Source organism: Chelonoidis abingdonii, chromosome 2 (assembly GCF_003597395.2).
Source record: "Chelonoidis abingdonii isolate Lonesome George chromosome 2, CheloAbing_2.0, whole genome shotgun sequence".
Lineage (NCBI taxonomy): Eukaryota > Metazoa > Chordata > Testudines > Testudinidae > Chelonoidis > Chelonoidis abingdonii.
In genome coordinates this window covers 92,311,501-92,335,170 of record NC_133770.1, presented here as the reverse complement: position 1 = coordinate 92,335,170, position 23,670 = coordinate 92,311,501, and the positions used below count along the sequence as shown (strand labels likewise).

Here is a 23,670-nt window from a genome sequence, read left to right as displayed (position 1 = left end):
GGTTTAATACATGCTCAAGTGCTTTGCTGAATCAGGGCATAGGTACTAATTACTAGAGCTGGGCAAAATCTTTTGCCCTAAACTTTTTTTCAGTGAAAAATATAGCTTTGACAACACTGAAATGTTTTGTGATATTGTGTTGGTTTCACCAAGTTGTTTGTTTAGAGAAAAAACAACATATTCAGGAAAATTAAAAACATTTTGTTTCTATGTTTTCAAAAGAAAGCATTATGATTTTTTTTGGTTAAAAATGACGTTTTTCTTCGCAATTTCCTTTTTTAATTTTATTTTTTAAAAATTCAAAAACATGAAATATACTCAAACTGAACTGACACATTTAGTTTTCTGTTGAACAAAGTATTTCATTTGACCCAAATTTACATTTTTTTGATGTTTTAATTCACTGAATTTTTTTTTAATTCACTTTTGGTTCAACCCAAAGCAAATATTTATTTTGACTTTTTGGACTTGCCAACAAGCCAAAAAAAATAATCACATTATTTACCCAGCTTTTCTGATTCCACCCTTTGCACACACATGCACACACAAACAACACAAGACTATATAGAGCTGTTTTAAAAAACAAAGTAAATTGTTGGAAAAGCTGTACCATATAGGAGCTGAATAAGTCCAGTCAACAGACTTGATATGCTTACTGAAGCTCTGTCTTGAAATGCATTCTGCCCTGGAACAGCAAAGACTGAGAGGGTTGAAGACACAGTTATTGTGAGGGAATAGGAAAGTCTTGCATTGTTGAAGAGTAACTCCTCTGCTTGATCAAGATGAGGCAGATGCTGAGTGAAATCCCGTTTAGTTCTACTTGTCCAGGAAGACTGTGGCCCTAATATGTGTCATGAAGTAGGAAGGATGTAAAATGAGGAAAAATGAGGAAAATTGAGGTCATCCTTAGGACGTTAATAAAGATGCGGAGGATATGTACAGGGAAGGATGAAAGAAGAATTGCAATCTGTTTTTCTTGAATAAATGATGTCTCCTGAAAAGAACTCAAATGAATCTTTGGTTTTCTATTTTGTTTCTCTGTTCATTTATTTATTTTATTTTGGTAGAATGTACAGACGGACATCAAATATGGTTGGCCTGAGCTACCCACCAGCTGTAATTGGAGTGCTAAAGGTAATACTGATGAAAGTGTGTTTTAACAAATGTTGGTAAGGTACTATGATATTTTGGTGGGAGGTCTTTGAATTCTCCCTCTCATCCTCTCTGAAGTTTAATATAATTCACAAACATTAATCATTTACTGACCTAAGGGAAAATCCTTCCTGTTGAGAAAAAACAGATCAAGGTTCTGGCCATTTTCAAATGGCGAAGATGACCAGGGGGTTAAGGTCATAGCTCTGTGGGAGACTGCAGTACTCAGGGCAACTGAGAACTGAATGGGATGCTGAAATCAACTTGAGACTTTGATAGTAAATAAAGAAAACTACGATGCACGAGTTTGACTGAGGAGTAACCTGTTCCCAGTTGTGTGCTTTTAAATGGGAAGACTGAGATGTTACAGTGGTGACGTGCTACATTTGTGATTCCTGTTCATGTCAACAAGGACCATGGAGATCTTGAAACCACTGGCAGTTTATGTGAACTATTGAGAAAAACTAGGCATGATGTCCTAATGGATAATGCCTTTGTAAAAGTCTCTGCTATGTTAGTGATGAGTGAGTCAGCACAAACCTTTGTCTTTCTGTGTGTTGAACTAAAATATGATTTGAAGAGATTCTGTCACTTCAGTACTGTAGTTCAGCTTGTCTGTAGATTGGATACCCAGACCTTCACAATGAGACAGGCACAGTGTTTCACATCTTACTATAGGCTCAACAAGGTAAGGGCTGAACAGTGGTCTTGTGTTTAAGGCATTGGAGTATGAGTCAGAAGACCTGAATTTGTTTTCCAGCTCTATCATAGACATGAGATATGTGGCATAGGGTCCCTGTTCTACTCCAGTTGACATTAATAGGATAACTCCCTTTGAAGTAAATGGAGCAGGATCTAGACCAGAATCTTTCTGTGCTTCAACCTTTTTATATGTAAAATGGAGGAACACTATTTCCCTGCATCACAGGAGAACAATGAAGCCCAGGCACTTTGAAATCCTCCCTCAATGTAGGGCATTATGGTCCTGTTTTGGTTCTTTGGGTGAAATCCTGCCCCCATGGGAGTCAGTGCCAAAACTCCTGACTTCAACAGGCCCAGGATTTCAGCTTTAGTGTTCTGAATTGTTTTATTTTGAAACACTAAACAAACATGGTTAACCTTCACTTTGGGTTTGTCTACATGAACAATTAGTTTGCGGCAAGCTGAGGTGTGAATCTACCCTCACTAGACTGCCACAGTCTAACTGTTCATGTGCACCCTGCTGATCCGCATTAACAGTTTGATCTAGTCCTCTTTGAAACTGGAGTAGATCAAAAGTGCAATAGCGGACTGTTAATGTGCATCAGGAGGGTATATATGAACAGTTACACCGTGACAGGTTAGCGTGGGGTAGATTCACACCACAGCTTGCTGGGTAGTATGTGTTCGTGTAGACAAGTGCTTAGAGCAGGAGACGGGTAACCTTTCAGAAATGGTGTGCCGAGTCTTCATTTATTCACTCTAATTTAAGGTTTTGCGTGCCAGTAATACATTTGAACCTTTTTAGGAGGTCTCTTTCTCTAAGTCTATAATATATAACTAAACTATTGTTGTATGTAAAGTAAATAAGGTTTTTAAAATGTTTAAGAAGCTTCATTTAAAATTATATTAAAATGCAGAGCCCCCTGGACCGGTGGCCAGGATCCTGGCAGTGTGAGTGCCGCTGAAATTCAGCTCGCGTGCCGCCTTCGGCACCCATGCCATAGGATGCCTACCCCTGGCTTAGAGCAACAGAACTTTGAGAGGATCTACACTCGTTCAGCTTTCCTCTTCCCTCCAAACACTGTTTGTCATGCTGAACCCTCATTCCATTAGTTTGTTTCTTGTAAACACAGAGCAAGTTCTCTTTGCTGTAATGATACATTTCGAACTATAATTCTGTACTTATAAAACCCCCCAAACCCTGTGTTTTGATTGCTGACATTAAAAACTGGGACATTTCAGTTGTTCTCAAAGAAGTTCCTGGGATATAGAGACCATCATATGAAAATGTAGGACTAACCTGGTAAAAAATTTGGGGCAAAACTCTTACTGAATTCACAATCAAGCCATATATTATTTTTATTATTATGATTCTTATTTTAAAAGTTCTAATACTTGTATAAATTATGGATGTCTATACATACAAATACACATTATTATTATTATTCACTCATTTGCTTCCTGACTGGAGTCAGTGACTTATAAAATAGAATAATAACCTAAAACCAGTGAAGCTTTTAAAAGGACTGTGTGGATACTTTCTGCACTGTTCCCCCCATCTCTCCTACTCCCCACCCATTTTCTTGAATAGCTCAAAGAGTTTGGACTTAACCTTTTGCAGGGGGGAGCATCCCCCCTTTTACTTGCTTCTCTTGCCTAGTCCCACTGATAGTATTTGAAAATCAAAAGCACAGTTTATGATTTCTCTTCTAAGGCTCAGTCCACAAATCACCTCCCTAAGAGCTTGATCCTGTCCTCAGTGCTTGTAAAATCAGTTGCTGTGCAGAAGACGATTTACCAACATATGTGAAAATGACTCTCTGAGGGCAGGACTGAGACCCTCATGTCTCCTGTTGCTTTCTGACTCTTTCTGAGACGTTCACCAGGCTCTGCATGGGTTTTTCGCTCTGAGACACAAGCTTGAGCCTTCAAAGACTCCAAATCCAATGCCGTTCACTCCAGGAGGAGTTCTGCATGTGAGAGGTTTTGGGGATCAGGTCCAAATTATGGTCAGATGTAATCAAAATACTTTGGTCTTATTGAACTGTCCTGCTAGTTGGATAATGGCTGCATGGTACTTAAAGATTATAAGCCTTGTTTGCATCTTTTCCTTCAGGGCTGATCTTAAGGGGCAGATGCTCAGCTTGTGTAAATTCTCATCACTCTGTGGTGTCAATGGAGAGATGAGAGTTTACACCAGCTGAGGATCTGCCTCTACATCTCTTTCACAAATGCAATTTCCAACAAGATTTTAGTCTTGCTAAAAGTGAAGGAATATTCCACCCAGAGTTTGTTGTTTAACAACACTCAGCATAATGTTATGTCTAGCTGATCCCCTTTCTCGTCCCTGGGATGCGGCGCCAAAGCCATTCCCATACACATGCATAAATAAAATGCAATCATCTTTCTTTTTCAGTTAAAGTGCCTTGGGGAATTGGGGGTCAACATGCAACAGAGATTAAATGTGGAGGATAACGTCCAATTTAAAGATGTAAATCTTTAATGCACAGTTAAAGGAGTGTAATTCGGATAGGCATGAATATGCTCATGCTGGCAGTACCACAAAGTTCTCAGCAATCAGGAATGCTGGTCTTAGGCCAAAGATGACTGCACTGCTGATCTGTATATCATTCTCCCAGCTATACCTTCTCTAGCACCTTTTCTTATTTTGTTAGGGAGAGTAGGGCACATGACATTTCAAAAACACCTCACTCTTGGACAAAACGTAACTATGGGCTATATCCCGTAAGGTGCTGAGTGACTTCAGTAGGTGACAATGGTGCTCAGTGCTTTGTTCAGAAACTTGCTGAATTGAGTCTTATAAACTAAGATTAATGCTTACTCTTACTGTACCCACCACCTCTCCACCCTCAGCTTTTCTATAAAATTTATAATTCAGTTGACAGCGTGGGGGAAAATCTCCCAACTGAATGTGGATGTCTACCCCACTACCAACGTTGGCAGTTAACACTACTCCTTTTCTCCTACTCTGTAGTTTTCTGGAGAACCTGAGGAAATACATGTAGTGTAAAAAAAAGTTGAAGAAAATTAGGGGCATGTTAACTCTTGGATATTCAATAACATGTGTGATGTAGGAGTGATATTAAAACCAGCATGAACTGAACACCACTTGGATCTGGTTTTCAGCATTACTGAAGGGAGAGGATATCTTATTGTTTCCCCACTATTCCTTACATTTTTATACTTTTATATTTATTTTATGTCTTTAAATTGCAATTGAAATAAAACCCACCCATTTAAAAAGTTGTAGGCTCCCTGACACTAAACTAATACTAGCATAATGATGACAGGTTTCAGTGTGGTAGCCGTGTTAGTCTGTATCAGCAAATGATGCGGATTCAGCATAATTAAATACACATACTTAAATATACAGGTAACAAATGTACTGAGTGTTTGACTTTTGATACTATTCTCTAATTCAATGAATAAAACTATTGAAAAGATAAATGTACTTTTTTGTTCAGATAGAGACCTCAGTGCTGCATAGAGTCCCCCCAGTTGTATTTGAAATTGGCTATAGAAATAGGTCAGTGTTAAATAACAGGATGGGGAAGGAAGATGTGGAAGATGTTGCAGGACTACATATAGCTTATGTGTTTTGTGGGCTTGGTCTGTTGCATTAATTTAGATGGAATGTATGGCCCCAAAGAGTCAAAGGTGTTAATATGACACAGTCACTGTCCAACATTTGTGGTTTGGTTTACAGAGACCGCAGCCTGCTTAGTACCAAGGCAAACATGCCATTAAAAATCCATTTTACCTTTTATTAAAGCTAGAGGAAAAAAAAGAAAAACTGTTAAAACATTTGAAATGTAAAGTATTAAATGAGGTTCTCATTTTAACAACATCCCTGGTTCCCTTTTAGCTGCAGAGTCTTTAGAAGGAATATCCCCCTTTTGACAGTCTTTTAGATGGCATTAAATTAACTGGCCTTTTTGGGGAAAAGAGATTGTTAGTTGAGAGAAGCTGGAACTGTTGTTAAAGTTCAGTCCTGTATCCTAGAAGGCAAAACAAGGCAAATATATGAAAATATATGCAGGAGGAGAGAGAAAAGAACAGCAAAGACAGAAAATGCAGCCTCCATCTCTGGTATTAACTTTAGTTGCAACTTCGCTGCTGGAGATATGCAGGTAGGGTACATGGTCTTATTAGCCTCTCTGAGACCTGGCAAACTCATACCAGCATCGAGTCATTTAGGACACTGCTTGTATCTGCCACTCTGGTCACAGGCTTACAGCAGTGTTGCAAAATATACAGTCTTGGTCAGCTAAGTCAGACTCTTATTAGACAGACAAAAGGCGAGAGATAGGAAAGATAAGAAATAAGGCATGGAAGGAAAGGACTCACTGTGTGTGTGTGTGTGTGAGAGAGAGAGAGTGAGTCAGACTTACATCCCAGTTGGGATTGAGCTGGTGGAAGTAGCAATATCATCTGGCTCCCACTCTCTGGCCTGGTCTGGTTAGGACATCTCTCAGAATCAGGATGACAAAGGACCAGTAGTATTATAGTAGATCCCAGGGTCACAGGAGACAGTGGGGGTGGCAGCCATCGTGGTAACACTTGCTCCTTCGCTGTTCTCCTGTCTCTGTCAGTGGTTGTTTGCAATCAGGTTCTTCTGCTAATTTCCCCAAAAAGTATTTCTTTTTAACAATCCTAAAAAGGAATAATGGGAGGAATGGCCTATCCCCTCATTAATTTGTTTACTAGTTAAGCCTAATTTCTGACACACCAATTTTGGTCCATTGATTTTCAGTCCCATAATTTTTTTTTTTTAAATTAAGCATGATCTTAACGCAGTCCATGAATTATACCAATAGGCCTTTTTTGTTTGGATTAATTCAGTATTTCTGCCTTCCTTTTGCACCTTTTCCCATCAACATTTGTTGTTATAGGTTATTGTGACCTTTTAGAATCTTTCATTCACTTTTTACAGTTTTACAGACATGATCGTTCTAAGGTCACTTCTACATCCTTTCCATCCCTTGCCCAGTGGAAATGTACTGATTCCTCTGCCAGGGATGCCTTTACATTCTCAGAGGTGGGGATCAGAACTGGTCCTATGTGCTTGGTGTTTGCCGGTTAAGACAATCTCAGTTTTCACTCAGACTCTCTGGCAAGCTCCTTCAGTGGGTGTTTGCCTAGTGAATTAGTAAAAACTGAGTAACAGCCCTGTGGAAATTGGACCTCAGGCATCAGATATTTCTTCTGTTATTTTGCTACAAGATAAACTACTCTTTCTGTGTTTCTAGGTCAGACTGAAGCATGAAATTGTATTTTATGCTTCGGGGAGCCTCTTCTTGTGAGAACTGCAGAGAGAGACTCTGCAGACTTGAGGGGTTCTGACACAACAGGTGCCTTTAAAATCTCAACATTCACCATTCTCAGTTGGCCCAGTACTCACAGTATTTTCCTAGACTTAGGAGAAAGCACAGAACTGCAACCAATGCAGACAGATGCTGAATATGCAATAGTGCTAACTGTAGACTGTATGAAGAACAGGTGTACTTGTGTACCTTAGAGACTAGCAAATTTATTTGAGCATAAGCTTTCATGGGCTACAGTAGCCCACGAAAGCTTATGCTCAAATAAATTTGTTAGTCTCTAAGGTTCCACAAGTACTCCTGTTCTTTTTACGGGTATAGACTAACATGGCTACTACTCTGAAACCTGTAGACTGTATAGGCATCGTAATGGTAGGGTGCTTATTCAAACCAGGATTCCAAATCTTTTGACATTCAGCCTTTGCTGATCATAGTTAGATTTCATGAGTGACCATAATTAAAAAAATCATTTTTGAATGTATATTCTTTGTTAAACTCCTGCCAGATCTGCCATGATCGTAACACATTGCAGGGCACAATAGAACAGGGGTTCTCAAACTTCATTGCACTACAACCCTGTTCTATAAAAAAATTACTATATGACCGGGGGCGGGGGGGAGGAGGAGGAGCAGGAATGAAGCCTGAACCTGCCCGAGCCTCGCTGTCCTGGGCAGGGGGCCCAAAGCTGAAGCCCCAGGTGGGGAGCTTGAAACCTGAGCCTCACCAACCACAGGTGAAGCCCTCAGGCTTCAGCTTTGTCTCTGGGCGGTGAGGCTCGGGCTTTGGCCCCAGACTGCAGCAAGTCTAATGCCAGCTCTGGTAACCCCATTAAAATGGGGTCAGGACCCACTTTGGGGTCCCGACCCACAGTCTGAAAACCGCTGAAATAGAACATGCTCTGATTAAATGAAATTAGAGTAATGCGGAAGCAATGATGATTTTTTTTTCATATTCCGCAAAATTATGCTTTCCTGATTGTTAAAGATTTAAAGCAGCAGAAATTGCATTGTAATTATAAAAGAAATGGCTGTATTAACACCTTTTTTCCACACCTTGCAGAATGTAGACAAGTGGTCCTTTGATGTATTTGCACTGAATGATGCTAGTGGGGATCATGCACTGAAATTCATTTTCTATGAACTTCTCACACGCTACGATCTGATCAGCCGTTTCAAGGTTAGTAAATCTGAGATGAGACTTTTCTTCCCAACTCCCCAGAAGATCATTGAAAGAAATAAACTCAAACTTTATTCAACCTATGTTCCACCCATACTTTTACTGTAATTTTTATTATGTTGGAGCTGTTCATTGATTTAAATACTTTCCTGTGCACTACAAATGCCTGCTAAACCATGCATTTAGATGGACTGGGCCCAAATATGTTCCCTTCAAAGTCAACAAGAAACTTTTTTAGACTTTTGCGGGGCTGCATAATAGTCCGGGAATATAGTTCAGTTGCATTTCCTCTTCAAGAATGAGCTGTATTTTCACCATTTTGAGATTGACGTGTTGTACTTGAGGCCCTCATCATGATAGAAATTACAGCTTAGATGAGTCCATCACTAAATAAATGTAATTTTTAAGAGAGATCCTGGCTAAACTGTACCTGGAACATTGGGAATACCCAACTGTGCTCCTGTGTGCTGTAAAATCCTCAGATTTAGTCACTGTATGAACAAGCATTGTTGATGCACTACTGATAGTTGATTGAACAGCTTGTACTGACTACAGGTTCATGTTTAGTGTTATCGAATTATTGATGCAATGAATGCATTTTAAAAGATTTTTCAGTGGGAGATACAAGGGGTTTAAAATCTCAGGATACATTTAATCTTGGCCATTCTTGGGACTGTGTCATTTTCAGTATGGATACTGCCACGATCTAAATAGTAACGGTAACCCCTTCTTGTCTCCCCTCAAAATTAAATATTGCTCTTTCTCTTGCTTCCTATGAAGCATGCTATGTTCGTGATTGTGACGGGTTGGACCCCATGTCCGGGGTGCCACCTAATGTACTGAGATCCCTCTGAGCCCACCAGTCCCACCAGTCTGGGTTCCCCTTACTCTGTGCTGCTGTGACAGGCTCTTAGGCCCCCTTCTGGCACACACACAGGTAGGAACATACCCTGCTGTAGACTCACACAGAGTCTGCAATCAGCTCTCTGTGGAAGGACTCAGCTTGGGGAATTGCCCAGCGCTCTGGGGCACACACCCTCTGAAGTGTAAACCCCAAATTAGATTTTCTTGAACTGTATAGAGATCTATACAGCATAAGCTCATGAAATTCGCTCCTTCCCTCTCTCAATGTGGAGGAAGATATGCAACAGCTTTGTGTTGTCCCCCCCCCCAGTTATGAATTGCACAAACTGGATTTTGGAATAAACAAAAAACAAGTTTATTAATTACCAAAGGTAAATTTTAAGTGATTATAAGGGATAGCAAACAGATCAAAGCAGATTACTGAGCAAATAAAACAAAACACATAAACTAAGCTTAATACACTAAGGAATACTGGCTACAAATACATTTCTCACCCTAAATGTTGATTCAAGCAGGTTGCAGAGTTTCTTGAAGGTAAACTGCATCACATGCAGCTTAAATCTCCAGGCATTCCTTTTACAGGCTGACCTTTCTTGTCTGGGCTCAGCCCCTGTCTCCCCTAGCTCAGTTCCTTTGTTTCTTCAGATGTTTTCAGCAATCTTCCTTCTTGGGCAGGGAGACGATGGAGAAGAGCCTAGATTAACTCACTCCCCAGCTTTAAATAGGATTTGCATATTGCAGGAATACTTTGTTTCCTAGTTTGACTTCTAGCCCCTTCCCTTGGAAAAGTACCAGCGTTTCAGGATGCTAGCCTGTACCAGGTAACGTGATCACATGACTCTGCAGTGTCAAAGCAGCATTTTAAGAAACTTCTCAGGAAGGAGGGAGATTAGTTTCTTCACAGTCCTACTGTCCTTCCTAATGGCCCATCCAGGCGGATTGCATACCGTCTGGTGTACGTTTCCCAAGGACACACACAGTTGTAATTGTTACACAGTCAATATTCCTAACTTGAGATACAAAAATTATACATGCGTACAAATTGGATAATCACATTCAGTAGATCATAACCTTTCTAATGATACCTCCCGTGGCCCGTCTTGCATAAAACATATCTTAGTTATGCCATATTCATTTAATAACAATATTTCTATGAAGAATATGGGGCATAATTTTACAATGATACATCTATTCTGACTAGAATTTGTACTTTTCAAAAAGAAGCCCTATGAATGATTAGTCTTTTCCCAATACTTGTTGATTTGTAAGCACTGTGATCAAGTCCTTGAACTAGAACACAGTAACCCTTTTATCACTTTCCCCACATAAATTTCATTCACAGAACCAACTACCGATGTCTGCTTCATTCATCCTTTCAGATCTGTGCTGTTCAAGTTTCATTTCTGCACAGTTGACCAGAGCTATCAACAAGACAGTAATAGAGAGATACTGTACGTTTGAGGGCCTACTTACCAATCTCTCTCTCTCTCTTCATTTGGCAAATACTTTACCCTTATCTTCCTTGACAGATCTTTGCTTGTCCTGCCACCACTCAAGCTTTACTTTACTTCTTCAGCTGTGTGCAGAGCATGAATCATTTCAAGCCTTCAGTTCTGTTGAGGTCTTGAGGCTGTTGCAATAATGGGAGCAGTTGCACCACTGGTGCTATTTCTAAATTCACCTGCCCTTGTTTTCTCTTACTTTTTTGAGAGGATACCTCATTCCAGTGCCCGTGTATGCTGAATGTTGCCACTGACCTCATTCTTTAGAGTCTTGAGTTTCATGCTTGGGAAAGGAATTAAACACTCAAGCATAAAAGATTGGTGACCTAGTGGTGTCCAAATCCAGATGCTGCCAAAGCTGGGTTTTATATTCCAACCTTGGATAGTATTCTCAATTAAATCTGGAAGATGAACAAAAATGATGGAAACGTCACAAGGAAAAAATAACTGTTCTCATGAGATTTTCATCCTTTTGCCTTGGCCAAATTCTTTCTCTGATCCATACTTCTCTGGCACCTGTCTTGCCCAGAGGGTCCCACTCACTATTGTTGTCTTCTGAGAAGAGTCCCACAAGTCTCCCCTCTTTGGGCTGCTTCTTCAGGGACTGCCCCATGTCTAAACAAGATCTTCCCAGGGTGGTCAGATTCCACCTCCTTCCCCTCACACACACTCCCACCGTGCACACACGAGGCAGAGTTGTTTACAGTTTGCTTCTGGCTGGTAGTGCCACTGAACGAACAGATCCAGATAGCCACCACACAAGAACTTCAGATATTGTAGTTCTGAGGATGTGGTACTGGCATTGGAGAGCAGATGTTGCCATTCTCTTAAATGTGTCGTTGGACTGGTGACATTCTCCTCCCCAGGAAATTGCTAAATTCTGCCCTCACTCATGTGTATAGTACTGCTATTGGAGTGAGTGAGTGTGGCAAATCTGTAGTGTGTCTGAGGGCAGAATTTGGGAAATAGTTACTAAGCAAAGACTTGAGTAAATAATGCTTCTTATGGAATGTTTCAGTGTAGCTGTAATATGTGCCATTAAAAATCTAAGCCATGAATTGTGAAGCAATGATGTTTAACAGTGGGTCATGAGAGAACAGACATACACTTTGTGACCTGTATTGAAACATTTCTTCAGGGGCAATCAATCTATCTGTTGTTTTTTATTGTACATTATGTCTTCAAACAGCCATGTAGTAGTGTACTGTCTTGTTAATGTGTATATGTGTGTGATTCATCTCTGATGTAACTAGGAATGGGTAAACTCCTTGATTTACTGTCAGTTTCTGTAGTGTCTGCTAAGGGATTTTAGGCGATTTATTTATGTGTAGACCACATTTTCGGGCACTAGATGAAAGTTACTCATAAAACTGCTAATAATTGAAGATAATTCTGTCCTCAGTGCATTTAGCTTCATGTTTCCTTTTTTAGATTCCCATTTCTGCTCTTGTCTCCTTTGTGGAAGCACTGGAAGTTGGATACAGCAAACATAAAAATCCTTATCACAATCTAATGCACGCAGCAGATGTTACACAGACTGTACATTATCTCCTTTTTAAGACAGGTGTAGCGGTAAGTACGTGAATACCAGAACAATGAGACTGCAGCATTTGTGCTTATTAAAGAGATTGTATACAGTGGAAAAAATTCCTCCTGTAGATGAACTCGTCATCTCTAAGTGCTATGAAAATGAAAAGTGATCTGTAGGTGCTCAGTATTATTGGAGAACTTGGGTATGGTGAAATTACTTTCACAGTGATCTTGGATATAGTGAAATTCTGTTATAATGATCATGGAGTGGAAGGATGGTCTTGTGGTTGGGGTGCTAATCTTGGGAAACCTGCAATCAATTCCCTGCTCAGCCACAGATTTCCTGTGTGACCTTGGGCAAGTCATTTAGTCTCTTTGTGCCTCAGTTCCCCATCTTCAAAATGAGGATATTATTATTTATAAGGGTGTTGTGAAGATAAACACATTAAAGACTGTGAGAATCTCAGATGGTATGGTGATGGGAGCAGTATAAGTATCTACAATAGACTGGTTATACTGAAACTCTAGGGAAGTAGAATGGCACAATCCCTCCTTGATAGAACTGGTGCAGGCCTTGCCTCCTTTGTCTCCTTTGAGGTGATGCATGCCCCTAGGATACCTGGAGGAGGTGCAGACCCTGCATTTAACAATGATTAGAAGTCAGGAAAACCTACAGCAAAGAGACTAAAGATGCTAAATCTGTTTAGATTAACAAACAGAAGGTTAAAAGGTGACTTGATCGTGGCCTATAAGTACCTACACATGGAAAAGATATCTGATTACAGAGGGTTCTTTAATGTACCAGACAAAGACATATTAAAATTAAGTGACTGGAAGCTGAAGCAAGACAAATTCAAACTGGAAGTAAAGTGCAAGTGTATAACAATGTACTTAGTAACATGGTGAATCCTCCATTGCTTCAAGTCATTAAATCTGCTCTAGCTCAACCAGAAGTTATGGGCTTGGTGAAATTCTATGGTCTAGGTTATGCAGAAGGTCTGACTAGATTATCATAATGGTCCCTTCTCACCCTAACGGCCATGAATGAATGCCTCTCGAGTGCAGGGAATATAATTGTCCTTGGCTCTTGGACCAGCAAGGAGTGAGGCGTAGATCTAACTGAAAAGGACTTCAGTAACGCAGCCAAAGGATAGAGGTCTATCACAAGAGTTGAGATGGTGAGGTTCTGTGGCCTGCAATGCGCAGGAGGTCAGACTAGATCAGGGGTGGGCAAACTACAACCCAGGGGCCACAACCGGCCCTTCAGATGTTTTAATCCAGACCTCGAGCGGAGGTCCGGGACTTTCCCTGATCCACATGTGCTATGGCTCCACATGGCTCCTAGAAGCAGCAGCATGTCCCTGCTCTGGGTCCTATGCGTAGGGACAGCCAGAGGGCTCTGCACATTGCCTCCGCCCTAAGTGCCGCTCCCATTGGCCAGGAAATGTGGCCAATGGGAGCTGCAGGGGCAGCACCTGTGGACGGGGCAGCATGCAGAACTGCCTGGCCACACCTCCACTTAGGAGCCAGAGAGGGGATATGCTGCTGCTTCTGGGAGCTGCTTGAGGTAAGCGCCACCTGGAGCCTGCACTCTGACCACCTCCCCACTCCCCAATCCTGATCCTCCTCCCACTCTCTGAACCCCTTGGGCCCAGCACAGAGCAACCTCCTGCACCTCCAAGCCCTCATCTCCAACCCCACCTCAGAGCCCGCACCCCCAGCTGGAGCCCCCACCCTCCCCACACACCCCAACCCACTACCCCAGCCCGGAGCCCTCTCCTGAACCCCAAACTCCTCATTTCTGGTCCTACCCCAGAGCCCACACCAGCAGCTGGAGCCCTCACCCTGTCCCGCACCCCAGCCCTGAATTTCATGAGCATTCATGGCCCACCATATAATTTAAAAAGATGTTCATTGAAACAGTTTTCAAACTGAATTTTTTTTTGTTGTAAAGTTGTACTTATTTTGGCAAAGTTTTGTTTCAGAAAAAAAATGGAAAAAAAATTTCAAAAATGACAAAAAATGGGATATTTTGACATTTTCAGAAAGAAAACTTTTGATTTTTATTTTGTTTTGTTTTGCAATGAGACTTTTAAATTTACTTTTATTTATATGAAAATGCTTGGAATTGAAAAGAAACATTTCAATTTATCAAAACAAAGTACTTCAGTTGACCCAAAACAAAACCAAAAATTTAAATTTCATTCAGTAAAATAGACATTTTGGTTTTTTTTTCCCAGTTTGGGATGAAACTTTTTTCTGAAAGCGTGACATTTTTCATGGAAGGGAAAAATCCATTTTCCAACCATTTTCATACAACTGAACGAATTGGTTGCTGTTCCTGTGGCTGTTAAATGAAAATGTTAAATGAAAATGTTGTTAAATGAAATTGTAATGTGCTTTATTTTTATTTAAATATGGTTCATTTACTGCTTTTCAGAAACAGCCTACTTAAACAGATACAATTGTGTTCAGCATTGACTCCTCCCATTGCAGGTGTCCATGTAAAACTTTCAAATAAAAAACAAAAAAGCCTTAGATTTCAACTGAAAAGTATCTTTTACATAACATCCTTTGATTCTTCAGAGTTTATTATTAAAATTGTAATATTAGGAAGAAAATAAAGAAACTCTCAGTTGCAAATGACTCAGCATTATTAGGCCTATTCTACACTAAAAAGTTAAGTGAAAAATCCACACCCCTGAGCAACATAGTTAAGCTGACCTAACCCCCGATGTAGACAACAGTAGGTAGATGATAGAATTCTTCTGTCAACCTAGCTGCCACCTCTCAGGGAGGTGGCTTGCCAATGCCAATGGAAAAACCCACCCACTAGTGTAGGGAGTGTTTACACTGAAGCCCTGTGGTGGCGCAGCTGTCTCTGTTCCATTGTAGCTTTTCAAGTGTAGAAAAGCCCATAGTAATGCTTGCATTTCCTCCTCTCTTGTTGGTAAGACTTTAGTCCTCCTTTTCCCCAGCTGATAAATCTTGGAGATGATGTTAGTTTCTGAGATTGCAACAGAGAGACCTAAAGAAATACCAAATCTCCTGTGCTGACTGTTGTTAAAAGTTTCAGTACAAACATAATGCCTGATTCCAGTCTCACTCCTTCCAGTTACTTCTGATTTCACTACCGTAACTGAGATAAGATTCAGACCCACAGCTAACTTCTACAAACTAGTCTAATATTCCTAACTGTTTCACTGCAGATCTTTAGCATGTAGGTTAAAGAAAACCCACTAAAGGATATAATTACTAAGGATATTAAAGCCATGTTTAATGTGAATTGCATTATGATGGTGAACCAATTGATTCCTTTCCTTTCCTCAAACAACATAAGGATGGCACTCTTCCAACTTCCTACAGTGCAGTTCTGCTCAGAAAAGTGACTGTGTAAAAATGGCTCCTACTTTTTCAACAGACCTACTGCCCGTGTGTTTTCAGGGTCATATTACTTTACTATTTTTGGCATGTTAGTACTGTAGCATCATCACAACCGTAGGAGAGTGAGCTACGTTCTTTTCTAGCTCATGCATCACCAACAGAACTCTATAATTTCCTTGTTCTGCTCTCTATTACACTTGTCTGACCCCACTGAAGACAGCAGGACTATGCAGGTGTGGTAAAAGGCAGAATTTGAAGGATATGGTATAACCACAGAATCTGGGTTCTTGAATCCTCATACTGATGACCAGGACCGTCACCTTGTATGGTAAAGGGGCTTTCGTGTTCCAATGATCCTCAGAGCTAAATTGTCAGGAGCTTCATGTTCCTGGTAGAGTCTCCAAGGTGAACAGGTATGAGGGGGGGTTACAGACAAAGTATGGTCCAGTCCCCCAAGTCCTCAACGGTGGATCAGTCCTCAGATCTCTACGGCTGTGAAAGCAGATGAAGGCTGCAGCAAGTGGATATCTCCAGTTGTCTCGGACTTTCCCTGCCACTGGGCCCCAGACCTCCAACTTGTCATGATCATGTGGTTGCTATAGGCAAACCAGCTTCCCCACATTAAAAAAAATCATGCACAGGCTTCTACCATGGGAAGTAACACCTTTCCAATCTTCCAAGCCTTGCGACAATGGACTAGTGGTGACGGGGATAGGATTAGTGAATCTGTCAGTCCCTGGCCATGAATCTGCACATAGGTGGTGGTAGTTAAATAGTCGTCTGGCACCTGGACTGAGACAGGGTGTAATTCGGCAGCTACTATTGTGACTGAGCGGTCCTCTTTAGGATCCCCTCTGCTTACTCCGCATGGGGAGAAGGCTAGAAGCCCTAAACCTGGGCTGTCTCATACACTCCTGGCTGGATAACCACGTCCACTGGGATCACTCTGCCTGCAATCAAAGCTATAAAAAGACAGTGACTTTTGCTACATGGAATGTTCTCACCCTGATGGATAACAAAGAAAATGTATAGCTGGAAGGAAGAACTGCTGTCATTGCCAGGGAACTTGCGAGATATAACATCGATGTCACTGCCCTGAGTGAGACAAGGTGCCCAGATGAAAGTCAACTGAGAGAAGAAGCAGGAAAGAGTCCTGTGGCACCTTATAGACTAACAGACATATTGGAGCATGAGCTTTCGTGGGTGAATACCCACTTCATGGGATGCAAACGTACTCCAATACGTCTGTTAGTCTATAAGGTGCCACAGGACTCTTTGCTGCTTTTACAGATCCAGACTAACATAGTAACCCCTCTGATACTTGAGAGAAGAAGGTGGTGGTTACACCTCTTTCTGGCAAGGAAAATCTCCAGACGACAGGCGCATTCATGGTGTCAGTTTTGCAATTAGGTATAAGTTTGTCAGTCAACTTACAGAATTTTCTGTGGGAATCAATGAACATCTTATGACTCTTCGTCTTGAGCTCAGCATCAACCAGTCTGCTGCTGTCATCAGTGTGTATGCCCTAATGCTTGATTCTGTTGAGGATATCAAGGAACAATTCTATACAGATCTTGACAGAGTCTTGATCAACATTCCGAAGGAGGACAAGATCATTCTCCTTGGAGATTTTAACACTAGAATTGAGCAGGAGTCAGATCTCTAGAATGGCACTATCGGAAAAGAAGGAGTAGGAAAGGCTAATTCCAATGCCACCCTCATCCTGAGCAAATGTATAGAACATGGCCTGATCATCACGATGTACAACGACCCTCTTTAGACAAAATGAGAAGTATAAGACCACCTGGAGACACTCTCATTCCAGGCATTGGCACCTTCTTGACTGTGTTATTGTTAGAGGAGAAACACTTTGCCCTTGAAGCTGAAAAGAGAGAGAAGGAAGGAAAAAGAAATAACTTTTTCCCAGCAGGCCACTGGCCTGTCACAAAATTTCTGTACTTACTGCAGGCGGATTTGCAGTTCCAGGGTCGGACTCCTGAGTCATCTCAGGACCCTTATGTAAATCCGTGGTAGAGATCGTCCTCAAAATTGAGGGATTGCCAATCATTGGTGACGGTCCATGATACAGCACAACTTGGATTTCAAATCCAAGGAGGAGATACGGCAGTTAGAAAAAAATCTTTTTATTTTTGAACTGGACAAACTGGCTGTGAAGTCCGCTGAGAGAAAATAACTCTGGAACCCCACAATGACATTTTTTCCAGGAGCAGATTAACTAACGGCTTGATCTCGCTTCAGTGGACATCAGTGGGAAAACTTCTGTTGACTTTGGTGGAATTAAGATCTGACCTTTAGAGTTCTTGTTCTTGTTCTCCTGAGAGTAGGTCATGAGTCCGATAATAACAGTTTTTTTTTATGGGTTTTTATCAGCATGTGATAGTCTGTTAACTTCAGCATTGTTAGCTAGCTCTCCTAGTCATCTTTTGTTTTTAGAAGAAATATTTATGCTAGTTATAGGGACAGAGAATGGATTTGGGTTGTCAGCTATTAAACAGAATGGTGCATAGAGATTAATACAGAGCTCCTGAATTTCATCTTCATATTTTTGGTGCCTTTGTTTTTGGCTTACAGATTTTTGTGTATTTGTTTTACAATAAATTGTTCAATGTCCAGATCAATTTATTTTAAATGTTTTGCTTGAGTAGCCTCAACCCCCTTGAGGTTGTTGTCTTGCCTTTGACAATAACACTAATAGTAAGGCTGCAAGCCACTCCTTTGGGGGAAGGCAGAGGGGAAACAGACATTCATAACAGATGTACAATGACCCTATAAAAATATACTTAGGATCTATTTCCTTCCTCATGTTATCATCCAGCTTAGAATCTAAAAATAATTTTCTGAACGAGCTTTAGTGATTACAAATTAGATTATAACAAATTAGTGCCAAATGTTGACCTTGAGAATGTGCAAGTAAGCAGGGTGTATTTCAATGGGAGTCCTATATGTGCACCCTAGGGGAGAGCTTGGTGTTATTTATTTTGATGGCTGCTAATAATATACAGTGCTGCCAAATCCAGCAATCTTTGCTGACTTTTTTGTCTTTAGTCAAATTCCTTTGGATTTCAGTGATAATTATTGGCTTCAGTGGAAGTCTTGGGGTGCAGAGGTGGGGCAGGGGTCAGGGTAGGGTAGAGGGTCGAGCACCCATTGGGCAGAGGGGAATTCAGCGCCTGTGTGCGACTTCCGAGTGAAGTATGTAGGGCTTTCTGGTGAGCAAAGAATATAAGCTCAGGCTTAAGCCCAGTGAATAACTACCGTGTCTTCACTAATATAATCCAGATAAAATGATAAGGCCTTAGGAATTGCCATGCTGGGTAGTTCAATAGTCCAGTATCCTGTCTTTGACAGTGGCCAGCTCCAGCTGCCGGAGAGAACTGTGCACATTTCTGTGATAGGCAATTATGCACCAGCATAGTGAAAACTTGTGCTTAACCCAGGCACTTAGTGGTTGGTATGAGGCTTTACATCCCTTAATGTCATTATTCTGTTTAGTTCTACTGAGAATATTCTTGTTGTTCATATTAGTATCTAAAGCTTTTTGAAAATCTGGTCATGACCTTAATAATATGCCATGGAAGTATTATTCATTGCATAAAAAAGTATTATAATCAGTTTTAAATGTGAGCCTTTAGTTTCATCTGGTGACCTCTTGTCCTAATATTATGGGGGTAAAGTAAAAAGGAGCCTGATTTATCTTTTCTATCTCAGTCAGTATTTAATAGACCTCCATCATGTCCCCCGTTATTTATTTTCTCTTTAAACTATGTAGTCCTAATCTCTTCCATCTCCCCTCAAACCAAGATCTTTTCATACCTCTAATCATTCTCCTTGCACTTCTACAGACCTTTATACATCTTTATTAGGTGGCGCGACCAGAAACACACACAGTATTCTAGGTGAAGAACTGCCATCAGTATATATAAAGGCTACATAATATTTTCAGTATTATCGTAATTTTCATGTACAAAGTTAATAGAGGATTTTTTTAAATGTTTATATTTCAGGAAATAAATACTCAAGCACACAACTTAGAAACATTTTTAAGAGTGGCACTGCGTAGATATCTGTAAAACATTATTTTTCTTTCATTCTTCCTTTCTTTGATTAACTCTGTTGTTCAAGTGTAACTCAATTATTTTTTCTCTTTTATGAATATTATCTGATTAATCTTGATAATTATTGGGAATTACCGTGTGATCTCTTTGTGCAATCACAGAGTTATATGCAAACCGTAAATGATGAGAGTGCTTCCTGTACTTTTGTAATTCTTGATAATGGCACATTTCATAGAGCAGAGCTGTAAAACTGCTGAAGCGTAGGATTTCTCTGACACTTATGTTTGAACCAAATGGGGAAAAAAACCTGCTGGCTTTTATGGTTAATAAGCAGATCGTCATTCTTATATGAAATCTGAAACTGATAAATTCTTTGGAATGAATGAACACAAACTCAGAGAAAAGGAATAAGCTAATTATCTCCATCACACTCTTCTTTGTGTCATTTTCCTGTGTTTCCTGGCAATGCATTCCACTCACGTTTGCATTGGGAAACTCATCTAGTCCTTTCTTGTTCTCACTCCCTATGCACACAGTGAGTCTTTTGTTTAGACTCTAGTGGCTCTTCTTAGTAGTTAATTCTTCATGTTTATTATGCCTTTGTGAGTGACAGCTATGCCTCATTTCCCTTTCTTTGTTCCCAGTTTGGGATCCAATGCTCATTCTTTGATTCATTTCTTTCTTTCCATCGTCTTTGAAGAGTTTGTTCTGGATCGTTTTTGTCACCCCTTCAGAAATGAAAAACATTCACATTTCCTTGCTCTCTCCCTGCTCCTGCTTTCCCCCCACATGGGAGAGCCCTGCTGCTTTCTCAATCATTTTTAATAGCTTTGTTCTTTAAAGCCAAGCCCCATTCTGCAAGATGAAGTCCATCACAGCCTAGTAAAAGGTAATATCCCCACTTGGATGGAGATTGCATCTGTTAAATGCAGGCTGCCTGGCATCATCTTTATTTTCTTTATTATGGTTCTAGTTGAAGTGGAGACTGAAAACTTTTGATCATTTACCAGAGGTTTCATTTTTTCCGCTTTATTCACAGAGCTATTATAACTATGTGTTATTTACTCTGAATTTCATTTGTCATTCACTGTTCTTCTGTAGTAACCCTAGGCTGTGTTTTATGTGGGTGTTCTCAATAAATGGCATTTTACTTCTGTCTTCAGTAGCCTTCCTCTCCATTTTAAGACCCTTTATTGTGCTGATCTCGTTTGACCTTGGAGGGCTTGATGGGACGTCAAGCCTGCTTAATGACTCTCCAGCTACATCAGAGTAGTAACGGAGCTGAGAGAAGGAACTCCAGGAGCTGAGCAAACTGCCTCCACTTGGGAAATGAAAGACCAGGTCTGGAGAATTGAAGTGTGGGTCTATTGCATGCTACTTCCTAGAGAACCAGCCGTCTGGCCATCCCTAATGTAATTTAACGTTATCAGAATTATGTTAAGAACATAATACCATCCATACTGGGTCAGACCAAGGGTCCATCTAGCCCAGTATCCTGTCTTCTGACAGTAGCCAATGGCAGGTGCTTAAGAAGGAGTGAACAGAACATGTAATCATCAAGTGATCCATCCTCTGTTGTCCATTCCCAGCTTCTGGCAAACAGAGGCTAGGGACGCCATTCCTGCCAATCCTGGCTACTAGCCATTGATGAATGTATCCTCCATGTTGCTTGAAGACTGAAGTCATCTTCCTTGTCAATAGTAAATGCTGTTTATCCTCAGGACAAACACAGCAACATAGAGACAACAAAAGCTTCACCACCACGAACGTTCTCCAGTTCTCTTCTAATTCTGGAGGGAACATGAGTAGGGATAAGAGAATAGTTCAGTCTCCATGCCTGTTCACACAGTGTCCATCTGAATAAAACTGCCAACAGGAACTATTGGGATGATCAGGGGAACAAACTGCCTATCTTATGAGAGGAGACTGGAGCCTGGTCTACAGTACGCGTTTAAACCGATTTTAGCAGTGTTAAACCAATTTAACGCTGTACCCGTGCACACTACGAGGACCTTTATATCAATATAAAGGGCTCTTTAAATCGATTTCTGTACTCCTCCCCGACGAGAGGAGTAGCGCTAAAATTGGTATTATCATATCGGATTAGAGTTAGTGTGGCCGCAAATCGATGGTCATTGGCCTGCGGGCGGTATCCCACAGTGCCCACTGTGACCGCTCTGGACAGCAATCTGAACTCGATGCAGTGCCAGGTAAACAGGAAAAAGCCTGCGAACTTTGAATTTCATTTTCCTGTTTGCCCAGCGGGAGCTCTGACAGCACGCTGCCGGTCGGCCGATGCAGTGCCCAAATCCAAAAAGACCTTTTCCAGCTATGGACCCATACGGGAGATACTGGATCTCGATCATTGTATGGGGAGACAAAATCTGTTCTATCAGAGCTCCGTTACAGAAGACGAAATGCTAAAACGTTTTGAAAAAAATCTCCAGTGCCTACACAGTGCTTTGCGTGACAAGCGTAACGGAAAGCCAAAGAATCAAATGACGCTCATGGGAGTGGAGGGAGGGGACTGGAGGACTCCACGCCTATTCCACAGTTCCACAGCGAGTAGTCTCATTGAAAAGTATTTGCTCATTTCTTTGGCTGATGCTCCCAGTGGCCTGTAGGTTCAAACACATTAGTCCCAGTGTAGGTTCAGGGTATAGCTTGTCAAGTGTAACCCCCTACCCCCTTACGTGAAAGTAAAAGGGAAAAAATCGTTCTTTATGTCACCCTGCTACTTTTAATGTCACCCTGTGTACTGGAATGCTGCTAGGATAGACAGCCCAGCAGATGCCTGCCAGCAAGAGTAAAGTAACAGATATCTGCTGCCCTCTTCCCTCCCCAGTGGCAGATGGTACAATATGCTTGAGTAGCTGCCTGGAATACCCTGGCGGCCTTTAGGTAGAGGCGGCCGGGGGAGCGCCTGCGGTAAAAATAGGAATGATTCCTGGTCATTCCCACATATGGACAGATGAGTTGGTAACTGTCTTCATCATATGCAACTGGGGGCTGAAAGCTTTCAATCAGCCACCCTCCCTTTCATGTGTTAAAGAAAAGACATGTACCTGCCTGGACATATAGCACGTCCAGGATGCTGGGCTTTCCTCTCCCACCACACGCTTAATGTCCTGCCTGACTGCATAGCAGTGGAGGCTAGCCGTCCCCCTCATTTTATTCTCACTACAGTCAGTGTTTCTTTCCTATTCCTGCATTCTTTAATAACTTCATGACACAGAATGCGGAGAGCGACACTGCCATCCGAGCTGGTTAGCCCAGAAGATTGGCTGGCAAGATTGGAGAAGCAACGGGAGTATGGGAATTTGTCAGCAGCGAGGCCTTGGAACCCCCATGAATGGCATGTTAGCCATCATTTCTGGCGAGGATCTGACAAGGCGAGCAGCTGTGCTCTCTGGACTTCTCTGTACACTGGTTTCTCATAGTACACTTTGCCCCATATTATAGGCAGGATGACTCTATTTTTAGATACCATAAAGGGAGGGATTGTAACTCGGGAAAGTCAAATCCCCATTTTTGCCTTTGCCCGCCCCTGCGCCAACCATCAGCCGCTGGTGGACACTCGAATTGATAAGCAGCAGACTTGGGTTACAGAAACGACAAATAGCTCTCACATTCTCATTGCCAATTTTACAATGGCAAAGCGAGACAGTATTCAGAACGACTGATAACACTAGTCTCTGCCTATCATGGCCAAAACAAATGAATGCCTGCTGTTGTATGCCGTCTCCCCTTCTTGATCACCTGGCTCAGCTGCATCAGCCCTGACCAACCACATACTAGGGTGACTTGTTTAAATAAAAGCTGAACGGGCTCCGATGGTTGCCAATGCTATGCGTCTGGCCAGGGCAATCCAGGAAAAAGGGTGCGAAATGATTGGCGCTGCCGTTGCTTTCCCGGAGGGAAGGATGAGTTTGATGCGACATT

At 41.4% G+C, this 23,670-nt stretch overlaps 1 protein-coding gene across 6 annotated transcripts in view; it reads left to right on the top strand.

The window, feature by feature from the left end:
* PDE1C (phosphodiesterase 1C) overlaps positions 1–23,670 on the top strand; it is a 498,893-nt gene that overhangs the window by 352,452 nt on the left and 122,771 nt on the right. For all 6 annotated transcript variants that reach the window (XR_012655243.1, XM_032767196.2, XM_075062574.1 and 3 more), the window contains 3 exons: positions 1,068–1,134; positions 8,256–8,372; positions 12,170–12,310. Coding sequence is in view for 5 of the 6 variants with exons in the window: in XM_032767196.2 (XP_032623087.1) it covers positions 1,068–1,134; positions 8,256–8,372; positions 12,170–12,310 (325 nt within the window). In the remaining variant the exon portion in view is untranslated. The remainder of the gene's footprint in view (positions 1–1,067; positions 1,135–8,255; positions 8,373–12,169; positions 12,311–23,670) is intronic.